Consider the following 12,242-nt stretch of genomic DNA (forward strand, 5'->3'; position numbering starts at 1 on the left):
ATGTATCCACACATCCTAGAGTTTAACTTCCGGGTGCCGGTGCAATCACTTTTTCGATCGGGAGTCCATTGCTCACTGAGCCAATCCAATCCAGAATAGGTGGAGGGGCGACCAATAGGATCGCTGCATTGCGCGTTCTCGTCCCGCCCCCTGTTCATCCTGCAGATAGTTACTGAACTGTACAAGATTTTGGAAATAGCTAACGGTAATCACACTGTCACTCGACATGTTTTAAAATAACACAATGTTAGCCAGATACAAGCCACTACCAACGCCTCCGCTGAATCCTGTTATTCCACATGCAAATCAAACAAACCAACGCTGAGACGTTACCTCTGAGACCTCTATTCATCTTGTTGCGATTTGGATATTTTTAGAGCAACAATGACAAGTTCGGGCAGTGGACCTCGGTAAGAAGAGAAGAGTACCGGCTAATGTTAAAGCAGAGTCAACGCTGCAAGTTATGTCTCCTCGACTGTTTTCTTGGCTGCTGCTGCCCTGCTGTCTGGATGTGTTCAGACACGGACTCTCAGGGGCTGAGGCGGGCTCGGTACTCAGTGCTGCTAAAACTTTGGTATGGGGACCTGGACTGGAGGCAAACATCGTACTTCCAGCTCGATTTTTCTACATACAGGCGGTGGACAGCTCGGGGAAAAAGTGAGTAACTTAGGCCTGCTACGGCGCTTTTGTTGTTGCCACATCGTTTTCCCCGTTGCAACAACTTGTTAAATTTAATTGGCCAGCTGCTGCTTTCAAGTGCTCCACGTAGCATCATACTTAAGAGATTACAAGGCGGTGTAGATCAGTTCGAGCAAAGTAAATATTGTATTTTTATATAAATGAAAGTAATGTCCGTAACGTGTTTTATTTGAGTTAACAGGTTGCTCTGCTTGAGCCAGATGATACGAGGTTTGTGTCTGTGTTTTATTAAAAAAAAACCTACAGTGTATGATGAAGAGTAAAAATGGTATCTCTATCATCCCTGAATATCTCTCCAATTAACAAAGATTCACCACCTTAAGGTAATTTTTGTCAATACTTTGTCTTCAGTGTTTGTTCTTCTAAGAAAATAGCATGTTGAGTAGATGAAAGCCCACGTCTAGTTTTCCCATCACGAAAGGAATGTACTCAAATGTAGCATGACTTCTACTTTTTCCAATGTAATTTCTAGGTAAAGTTCCCATATTTGGGCCTGTGTTGTTGTTTTTGAGATGTCCTAGTTGTAAAATGGCAGACAGGTGAAAACGTAACCTAATTCCAGTTTTGATGATGTAGGGCATTGTTACTGTGTCTGGCATGATTGCAAAGAAAGGACAACATAATAAATCTTTCAACCACTTGTGGATAGTATGAAAGCTGAAATGGGACAATAGTGAATAATGGGACAGCAGACATAAAAGTTTGTGCCCCCAGCAAAACGATGTTAGAGTACCTCCAAAGACCCCTTTCATCCAAAAGCTCCCATGGGTCCAATGAAAATATTCCACTCTGTGTGTAGTTACTCAGTGTCACTTTCACACATGCTTTGTGTCTCAAGGTAGATATCAGTTTCACAGTTCCATTCATAGCCAAAACAAAAACTACATTATTGCTGTCTGTGCAGAAGGAGACACAATAATACTATGGCAATACCAAAATGCAGCTGAATTATATCAGCAACATACCTTTTACAAAAATGGAGACCTTTGAAAGGAATACAACAAAAATATAAAAAGTATATACTGTTGGGTGGGGAAAATCTTTTTCGTCTAAATTTGCTTTGTAGATGGAGAATAAGGACTTGTATCTCATGTTTTTAAAATAATAAATAAGTCATACACTGTAACACTTGTGCCAGCCTGCCAGTTTCTTCCAGCTTTGTGCTCTTTTAACAGGAACACATTCTCCATATTCTTCCCCTCACAGTTTTACAACCTCACCTGGTGAGAACACCTTTGAAGTGAAGATTGTCTCTCCAGTGGAACAGTTCACCAGGATTTGGATCCAGGTCCTGGATCGTCAGGATGGGTCATTCCTGGTTCGCTACAGAATGTACGCCACCTACACGGACCTTCACATCCACATTCTGCTCAAGAGCAAGCATGTCGCCAAGTCGCCGTTCATTCTCAAAGGTAGAGCACGACCCAAGCCGCCAACAAAATGTGTTTTAGGATGTATTTTCCTGGCTCTAGTGGCTCACAAAGAGGGCACATATTCATGGCAGGTACAAGAGAAAGATCTGAGTGATGTTTCTGTGTTTGTCCTCTACAGGCCCAGTCTATCATGAGGGCTGTGACTGTCCCCAGACCAGTGGTTCTGTATGGGAGGCCGACATGCACTGCCCTCCGTTCTTCCCCCAGATAGACAGGGACCTATCCCTTTACGCTAGTATCGAACCAGATCGTAACGCAAGGGAAATTCCTCAGCGCTTCGGACAGCGACAAAGCCTTTGTCATTATACCATCAAAGGCAACAAGGTACACCATACCTCTGACAACAGAAGCACCAAAAACTGAAGAAATAACAATTAGACCATGTTAGAATCATCAAATGTACAGTTATGCTACAGCTAATTACAAGACAGTTCACGGCCATAAGAGCAAGCGATTTAATTTAAGCACTGTAAATACAGTTCAAAAATGCTGACACATCAGGGCTTGGGGGGTGTCATGAAAAAAGCATGAATAACTTCTCTATCAACTTGGTGTAACAGCAAACTGGTTTAACTAAAAAAAGAGTGAAGAAGTCCCTAAACTTATGTTGTCAACAATTCCCAGTTTGTGTTTTAAAAACATAACCAAAGGGTAGTATAGTAATAAAGGCTAGTATTTATTTAGGCTGAATAGTAATTAGGGTCACACAATAATGTAAAGTCAGCCAGTGAGCCTGAGGCTATGAGACACACCTGTTAGAATAGTGTATTAGCCAGGTGTTCAAGGGTACAATCTTCTCAAAATACCACTGTGGACGTCAATCCAGGTTGTCGTTATAGTGATATGTCTAAAGCCCTATTCACACAGTGCTAACATTACCTGGGAACATTCAGTAATTTATCAGTTGTCAATGATAATGTAATTTATACATTATGTTTTCAGGCAGATTGAGTGTCCACTTACAAAATGAGTTCTGTGCACAGCACAAAACTCTGTCACAGACTTTAGTAGTTGTAAATTGTAGATAAAAAATTCACAAGTAGGACATTTACTACAACTGTTTTTTATACATTTGATGGTAAATTTCATCCCTGACCTTAGAATTATGAACCTTTTAGCCTCATCACATGGTCTTCATCAGCAGATGTTGATGAGTTTGCTCAGTTGTTATCACCAATGGATCTGTTGACATGCAAGCTCTGTAGCTGCTATGATTTAATCAGTAGCCCTATAAGTTCTTTTCAATCATATTGGCTTAAAGTTAAGTAAGACAGTTAATTCCTGAGCACCCTTTTGATGTTTTTATGATCTTACAGCCTTTGATTCCCTTTAGGTCCATGTTAAAACGTTTGGAGAACATGTAGGTTTTAGAATCTTTATGGATGCCATCCTCCTGTCACTCAGCAGAAAGGTAAGCTTTTCTTAAACTACTTGTATAACTATATTTTAACATATTCACTCTATAACACGGCTTATGATAGGTTGTATTTCTCATTAACTTTAAGATGACTAGACATAGACTTGACAGAAATTTAGTTTTCACTTCTGTGTTCCATTTATCCTTTCATTGGGATGTTGTGATGCTTTTTAAGGATTTTAAAGTTTTCACTCTTCAATACTGCACAAAATGTTTATACTTTATACAAGCAGGAGTAGCCAGCAGTGTCCTAATATTATTTTCCTTTTAAAGAACATACTCCATTTTCCTTCTCTGTGGTGTTGTGTGTCCAGGTGCAGCTCCCTGATATGGAGTTTTTTGTTAACCTGGGTGACTGGCCGTTGGAGAAGAGGAAACCCACTGACAAGATTCATCCTATCTTTTCTTGGTGTGGCTCTAACAATACCAGAGATATTGTCATGCCCACTTATGACCTGACTGAGTCTGTTCTCGAGACCATGGGAAGGTAAGGCATCCATCAACACCTATCAGCACAGTGAGCCACCATTGTAAAAATAGTCCACAAAAAGCATCAGTCACATCTGGGTACATTTAAAGGAATACTCCAGCTAAAATCTCATGAGTATCAAATAACCAGACACTGCCTGAAGGCTTGGAAAGTGGCTCTAAAAAACACAGGAACTGTCAGTTATGTGACGGTTATGAAGTTTCTGTTTCTATATATTTTGTCTTTTTGCCTCAGTAAGCTTGGTAGGTTTGGTAAATGCAATCCAGTATAACTATCAATTTAGTTACATTTTTCCACTGACTGAATTTGAAAATTTCTAATAAAAAAAACTTTGAGTCCTTTAGTTACAAGGTTTTATGTCATTGTCATAAAGACATTTCAAAATGTGCCCAACTTTCCTCAGCAGATGACAGTGTGGAGAAGCAGTGTTCAGCTTGTAGCTTGACACTGTCACAGTGCAGACAGAATAATGGAACTGAAATAAACCAGAGTCAGGATGCTCATTATTTCCTCATCGTTCCTCTCTGCTTGTATAAATTTAAACCTCATGCATTTTTATGAGGCGTGAGATGGCTGATTTGTGTGTGACAATAAGTCAGGTTTTTATTTTATTTTAAACCTGGATTGAGCCAGCATTCAGCCTTGCAGAAAGTCTCACACCTTGTGATGAGTTATGCTCACTCACCACATATATCCCAGTGTACCCATGACTGATTCATTATGTCTGATTATTGGCAGACGCTATTATCTACCTACAGACGGTGACAAATTGAAGGAAAAACTATTCTTCCTAAAGATGTTGGCTTATATTGTGTTTGGATGATGGTGGTGGAGAGCACTGTCGAACACGAGTCTACCATAGGTGTTCATTAAATCAAATCTCTTCACTCATTAGGGGCCAAGCAGCTGCAGCCATTGTGTTTCTACCTTTTTTCATTCATCTCCTTTAATCTTCTTCTGCCACTGGATTCTTTAGCAGTTCCTGAAATTTGGCACACTGAGGACAATCCTGTGATACTTTTCATGTCTGTGCCTCAAGCACTCCAGCGCCACCAAAAGGTGGAGGTGCATTTATGCATGTAACTTCTGAACGGAATGGGATCCATTGGATTCCTTGGATCAAGCCGAGGTCAGTGCACTGTGCACTATGCATAGTGCCTAGAACATGAATTTCCATCATATTAGATTTTCTGACAAATTGGATTTTGTAACAGTGTTTTACACTACACCTACACTACAACGTTGTCCAATCTTCATTAAAATTGGCACAGATGATCTTCAGACCAAGCTTCACAAAAGCTATCACATGGAGTTTTGGTTTTCAAAAGCATTCCTTTGTCACAGCCAATCACAAATTGCAGCAAAGCCACCAAACAGGAAGTGAGGTCAAATCTCAGCAGTGCTTACGAAACTGGGCACATGGACATTGAGACCCCACCAGAGGGAGGTTCAAGACATCTGGTGCCCTTTGACCTCTAGAGGGCATTGCAATAAGAAAAAAATATATATATTTGCTTTATAACTGTTTATGTGCTTTCCTTAAAATCTAAATTCTTGTGTCCTGTAATATTATAGAAAGACCCAAAGTTGAGACTTGGCAACTTGTCAGGTCAACCTAATTGATATGGGTGCAATTTTGCATTTTTATCAAAAACTGTTTTTTCACTACTCCTGACAAATATTTTCCAATCTTTATCATAGTTGACACAGATGTTCTTCAAACCAAGCCTGACAAAACATATTTATGGCCAAACAAAAAAATCAATTCATATCTCAGCCAATCTTTAATCAACTGACATTAAACTTGCTGTGAGTGCTTACAGCCATGTTCTTGACGTAATGACATCATGTTCTCAACTGTACAAATTCTGACCTGCTGGGCTGCTTGGCCCCCACATCGCTGCTTGCAGCTATATTTATGTTTTTTCTTTGTCGCCTATCTGTATATAATATCATAACTTTAAAATCGATTCTGTGATTAATAACCAGACTGCACCAGATTTCACATTCAGCATTGTGTCCATCCAACAAACAGAGTAAGCCTGGACATGATGTCAGTTCAGGCCAACTCGGGGCCAGCATGGCCACAGAAGAATGCCACAGCCTTCTGGAGGGGGAGGGACAGTCGTCAGGAGCGACTGGAGCTGGTCAAGCTTTCGAGGGCTCACCCCAACATGATAGATGCAGCTTTTACCAACTTCTTCTTCTTCAAGCATGATGAGAGCCTCTATGGGCCACTGGTCAAACATGTCTCTTTCTTTGACTTTTTCAAGGTAAGTGCCCCACTAAAACTGGTTAGTGATGTATTACCTTAGAGAAAAAAAAAGTTATATTGTTCAATGCAGGGTCTTAAAAGCTTTATTAAGGGATATTCTGATAATAACCTTAAAATAAATAATATGAAAACAAATAGAAGAAGAGGAATTAACACTTACCTCTTCAACTCTTTCCAACCTTTAACTAATTGTTTAGGTAAAGGTATTTCCAGCAAACATGCTCAGACAAGCAAAGTGAACCCAATCTGCACAAAGAGGCAGAAGGTTTAAATAAACTAGTGTCTAAGTGCAAAGTGTTGAACAGGTTAAAGACATTTTTCCTTGGAGATGATGGACTAAACCAGTGCTTAAGGGCCAGTGACACACATCTCCAGCGGGATATCCATGTAGCTCTGTAACTGCTGGGTGTGAATTACACATCGGCCTTCACTTAAATGTCCAAATGATTTTCTCTTATGTTTAATTTGTATAATTTCTAGAATTGATTTTGAAAATCTGTTAATTTTTTTTCTATTCCACCACCAGTACAAGTACCAAATAAACATTGATGGCACTGTGGCAGCGTATCGACTGCCTTACCTGTTGGCAGGAGACAGTGTGGTCTTAAAGCAGGATTCTGGCTACTACGAGCATTTCTACAATGAGCTTCGACCATGGGAGCACTACATCCCTATAAGGGCAGACTTGGGGGACCTGCTGGAAAAAATCAGATGGGCTCGTGACCATGATGAAGAGGTAATAATGATGATTACTCTGTACTCTGACACTGTGCATTACCTTTGGCTATAGATGCCATGATATCTTGTTATCCTGTTCATTGGATCTTTATTGGCCTCTTTAAGACATTTTGTCAGTGTGAGTAAAGTTTCTCTGTGTTGCTGCGATTTAAAAAAAAAAAAAAAGTTACTATGATTCTTTCTATCTTTCAGGTAAAGAAAATTGCACTGGCAGGTCAGCAGTTTGCCCGCAATCATCTCATGGGAGACAGCATATTTTGTTACTACTACAAACTTTTCCAGGTGACGTTTCTGCAGTTCCAGTTATATCAGTTGATATATTGAAAAACTACAAAAAGTGGTATCAACAGTACTTTAAGAAAATATTACCCAACTCACTCATCAATCATACAGGGCTCAAAGTATATTGCATTGGCACTGTATTGCATTGTTTATGTTATTCTGGATAAAATGGTTTTACACAATTCAGAAATGTGTTTTAATGGCACAGTTGTTCTCAGGATGTTCAACCCCTGCCTGTCATGTTTCTCTCTGTAAGTTCATTTTTCTTCTTGTAGGAGTATGCCAAACTCCAGGTCACAGAGCCTACAGTTCGTGAGGGCATGGAGCTTGTAGAGCAGCCCACTGATGACCTGTTTCCATGTTCCTGCCATAGGACGAGGGTAAGGGACACCAAAAAGTTTTCCTTTCATCAAAGTGACTTTGGTACTGTTCCACCTCCACTCACCTTATAGTGTTAAACTAGTAACCACGATAAGACCTGTAGAGTCTAGACTCATATACAACTCAGATAAATTGCTGCCTGTCTAACACTAAATATCATTTTTAACTTGGCCTGGGTAAATATTCCAGCAGGCTAGAAAACGTCCATCAAAACAGTTGCATATAACAACTTAATTTTTATATGTACTCCATATTTTTAACCAGCCAGTGTAAATATCACAACTTGCTGAAACACTAGCACGCCCCACAACCAAGCACAAAGATGGCTTTTTTTAAAATTTTTATTTATTTATTAATCTTTTTATTTATTGGCATGTGTTGAGTATATTAACCAAAAATCTACTATCAGGTTTTCATGATAAACATTCACCTTTTTGTGGACAATTTCCCGTTTAGGTTCCTGTAGTGTCTTGCCTAATTAAGAGGCAGAACTCGAAGGTGAAATGAAAGCAATCGTGAATCTGGAATTTGCATAGTTTTGAAAGGACTGCGCCTTTAATTACTTAATCTCGCAAGCACAATTGCACCTGCATTTATTCTGGTATATTAAAGTCAGCTCTGTGAAAAATTATTGTGCATGTTGTCCTTTGTCAGAACAGTATGTGTATACAGTATAACCTGTTTTCATTGGTTACTTAAAAATAGCAGAAGGCTGTGAACATGAGAGCCAGAGCTGTACAGTGCTCACTGACCTTATAAAGCTCCATATCTCATATGAACTTCTAAACAGTTAGATAGTGACTGATACACAGAGGTTTACTAGTAAGTTAAGTATGATAATGCCTGTTATGTAATGGGCTTTTTCACAGCCGACATTCAAACCTTGTAATAATAGGAAAAGCACAGGTTTTACTAATGCCATCAACTATGGCTCTGTTCTGTTCAAGTGAGCCATCATACACAGGGATCCTGAAACTGATGCAGCTAGACATTATTAATTTTATTATTCGCACCTTTGCTTTCCATACTGGTATTAACATTTAAGCTTTGCTACCACACACAGTGTGTCTCCCTCTGGTGTATATAAGCTGCCACTGCACCTAAAATGTCATAACTAGGAGGGCACTGGTATAGAGTAGACCCCCACCAAGGCCAGACACAACATATTATCCAAACTTCAGAGAAAAAGTAAATAATCATAACAATAGTAAATGATCTGGATTTGCTCTAAAATGTAGTACTGTTTGTGTAATCCTGGTGACAAATAAACAGACACTGCACACCCACACAGGTGTTGTCACTTTCTCTACCTGATTAGACGTCTAGTCGAGGTTGGCCAGGGCTCTGTTGGAATTAAGTGACATCGCCAAATTATGTACAATATCCTGAATGATTAAAGTGTAAGCGATCCTGCCCAGAATCAGCATGGGTCTGTGTAGTGCCTTTTTAAAATGATTAAAGCAAACTGTTATTTAAAAAGTTCAAACCCTTTCTTTATTTTACATTGTTTCTGTTTTTTTGGTTCTTTTTGTTTTGTTTAGTTTTTTTCATTTGTATTGACAGTGAGATTTGAATTTGTTAAGTAAGGTCAATATTCAAGTTTCAATAAGTGAGTAAGTTTAGACTAAACTGCTGTAGAAACATATACTGCTCTTTATTAATTAATTTATCCATTTTATATATTTTTTCTAGTGCCACCACATTTGATTCTAACATCAGTCTGTTTGTCTTTCAGGCTAAAGATGAACTTTGATTCACCTGTTACCCGGTTACAGAGCAATCCTTTATACCTGATATGTTGCCAAATAATTTGTCCAAATGTTGATTCATTGTATGAAATGAATATCATTTTATGTAATTTTTGAAATAAATATATTTCTTTTTGTATGATGAAAGTGATTGCTTTTTTTCTGCTATTATATTATACGCTCATACACATACACTAAAACCCACAGTGAAAGCATATATGCACATGTACGAAACCTAAATGTATAACAGGAGGTACTGAAGCATCAGATCTAGATTTAAGCCGCAGCGGACACCTGACCATGCTGAATTGGACAAAGCTGTAATGACACTCCCAACCGCTAGACGTCGCTCATTTGTAGTCATGCAATGTTTGGTATTAGAGAAGCAACATCTTGTGATGGACAGGTTTGACGAGGTAAATATCTAACATTAGCATCTGTAAAGTAGATAGAGTTTAGCTCGATATGACACTAACCTAAGCTGTTACGTTACAGTTGCTATACTTTGTTTGCATTTGAATTTCGGCGGGGAACGGTTGTTTTAATACTATGCGAACTCATTTTAAAGACTAAGCTAGAAATGTTTTTCATGGGGCTGTAGGACTGTTGAGATCGAGCTCAGTAGCTGCTCATCCACTTGCAGGTCACAGTGAAAGTGCCTTTCGGGACAAAACAGCTGGAGGCTGCTGTTTGTGTCCCAGCCTCCGTGAAGGACATTCACGCAGCCGTCATACTCACACATGGTGCTGGTGGAGACATGAACTTCAAACAACTGGTCTCTCTAGCACATGCCTTGGCTTCAAGTGGCTTCCTCTGTCTCCGTTTCACATGCAAAGGTTTAAACTTGGGTTATAGAGTGAAGGCTTACCATGCTGTGTGGGTGAGCTGAAATCGTAGTCTAACTTTTTTTTTTTATTGATAATTAATGTTTAGATTATGATTCAGCATTAACAAACTGCTTTTTCCTCCTAGGACTACTTGAAACAGAAGTTTAACATCAAGCACATATTCGTTGGAGGTGAGCAGCAATAGGCTTACTGTACATCACATGAAATAGATACATGGGTGTGCATGTGCCATACAGATGGAAGTAGTCCCCATGACGTCACTGAAACAGTTTTTTGTACCAGGCTGTAAACATGTTTATTTCTGCTGTAATGTTGGGCATTTTAACATGGGAGTCTATGGGGATTGATCAAGTGGCAACCTCTGGGGCTGAAGCATCAAAATCGTCAGTTCCTCGAGTGGCCACTTGAGGCTGGCTCCAAAAGCAAGTAAGCGCTAAGCCTCAATGGCCGGGAGTTAGGCAGAGTCACACTGCCAAGATGGCGACAGGGGAGCAACCCACTCTGAGCTTCAGAAGCAAGCTTCAGAAACATATAGGTAATGCCATAAAGGCTATATCCATCTTTATATACAGTCGGATTGATATACTTTTGGAGCCAGCCTCAAGTGGCCATTCGAGGAACTGCAGATTTTGGCATCTCCTTGTTGGTTTCATTTTTCAACCATTATTTTCAAAATATTAATATAATTTTCTGTTTGGGGTTCAATCAACCCTCAAAAAATCAATATTTTGCATTCAAAATATAGACTACAACTTCAAATACAGTACTTTAACGGTCAGTGAGTGGGAATTCTTGTCTCTAACGCTTGTTAATTCTTGTCTAAAACATGTGTCCACAGGCAGGTCAATGGGATGTCGTGCTGCTGCAGCTTTGGCTAGGCAGCTGAGTGATCAAACAGCAGATGCAGTGCAGGGTGTCATCTGCCTTGCTTTCCCACTGCACCCCCCGGGACAGACACACACCCATCGCCAGCGGAGTGAAGATCTCAAGGGGCTGCCTGAAAACATGTCTGTGCTCTTTGTGTCAGGCACTGAAGACAACATGTGTGAAAGGGTGAGGATGTTTGGCAGAAATTTATACTGGGCTGTGCAGTTTAATACATTTAAATTATTTAAATTTTTACAAGATTTTAAGTTTTTTATTTACATATGTGTTTGTAATTACAAAACTTTTTTTCTTAATATGCCTAAATACTAAGTTGTAATATATTGCAAATGCTCTGAATTTACATAATTATATTTTCATATCTTGCATATGTTGTATGCAGTTGTTTGTTCTCATCTCATCTCAGTCATGCATTGGACATTAGTCATGCTGTAATTGTCAGTTGTATATGTTTATGGAGTTTGCTCCCACTATTATATGTTTAAATTTTAATTCTCTTTATTAAAATTGCTGATAGCCTGTATCGTTATGTACTGCAAAATCCAGTTCTAGACTATTTCGTATACCATTGGCAAAACCATGCAATTTTAGATGTACTTCTAATTTATCGATTATCTCGATCGCTTGTTCAATGTATGACTTTCTGTTTTCATGGCGTGTCACAATGTTTTCTTTCTTTCTTTGCCTAGGTCCTTTTTGATGGGATAGTAACAGAAATGAGAGCTCAAGCTGAGGTTTTTTGGCTAAAAGGAGGCAGCCATGGGCTGAACGTGAAGGGACGGTCAGAAGAGTCTGTGTTGGATGAAGTGAACTTAAATGTCATCACCTGGTTGAATAAACAAGGAGCATAGATTAATTAATATATTTTTTTTCTTTTTTTTATTGTATTTGTTGAATAAAGCATATTTTAGTGCATTTTTGAGATGGTCAAATTGTGATGCCCTTTTTTCAGAAATTGTAGACAATGCAGACCTTATATAAAGCTACCAAAACCACATTTTTAATGTATAACAAAGTACCTTTTTAACACATTTGGCATTCAGCCC

At 39.1% G+C, this 12,242-nt stretch overlaps 2 protein-coding genes across 2 annotated transcripts; both read left to right on the plus strand.

The window, feature by feature from the left end:
* The first annotated feature begins 141 nt into the window (after positions 1 to 141).
* poglut2 (protein O-glucosyltransferase 2) lies at positions 142 to 9,602 on the plus strand. Its single transcript, XM_023424849.2, has 10 exons — positions 142 to 657; positions 1,906 to 2,111; positions 2,251 to 2,456; positions 3,466 to 3,543; positions 3,864 to 4,036; positions 6,075 to 6,312; positions 6,841 to 7,050; positions 7,245 to 7,334; positions 7,610 to 7,714; positions 9,451 to 9,602. Exons 1-10 carry the CDS (start codon positions 464 to 466, stop codon positions 9,466 to 9,468), a joined length of 1,518 nt encoding a protein of 505 aa, XP_023280617.1. The 5' UTR covers positions 142 to 463; the 3' UTR covers positions 9,469 to 9,602.
* A 185-nt stretch (positions 9,603 to 9,787) lies between these two features.
* tex30 (testis expressed 30) lies at positions 9,788 to 12,118 on the plus strand. The gene is made up of 5 exons (XM_023424900.2): positions 9,788 to 9,879; positions 10,107 to 10,343; positions 10,436 to 10,481; positions 11,150 to 11,364; positions 11,886 to 12,118. The coding sequence occupies exons 1-5, from the start codon at positions 9,826 to 9,828 to the stop codon at positions 12,045 to 12,047; spliced, it is 714 nt and encodes a 237-aa protein (XP_023280668.2). The 5' UTR covers positions 9,788 to 9,825; the 3' UTR covers positions 12,048 to 12,118.
* Positions 12,119 to 12,242: the final 124 nt, after the last annotated feature.

Source organism: Seriola lalandi, unplaced genomic scaffold, assembly GCF_002814215.2.
Source record: "Seriola lalandi dorsalis isolate HSWRI2012SDOR001 ecotype SW California unplaced genomic scaffold, Sedor1 jcf7180002054758, whole genome shotgun sequence".
Taxonomy (NCBI): Eukaryota; Metazoa; Chordata; class Actinopteri; order Carangiformes; family Carangidae; genus Seriola; species Seriola lalandi.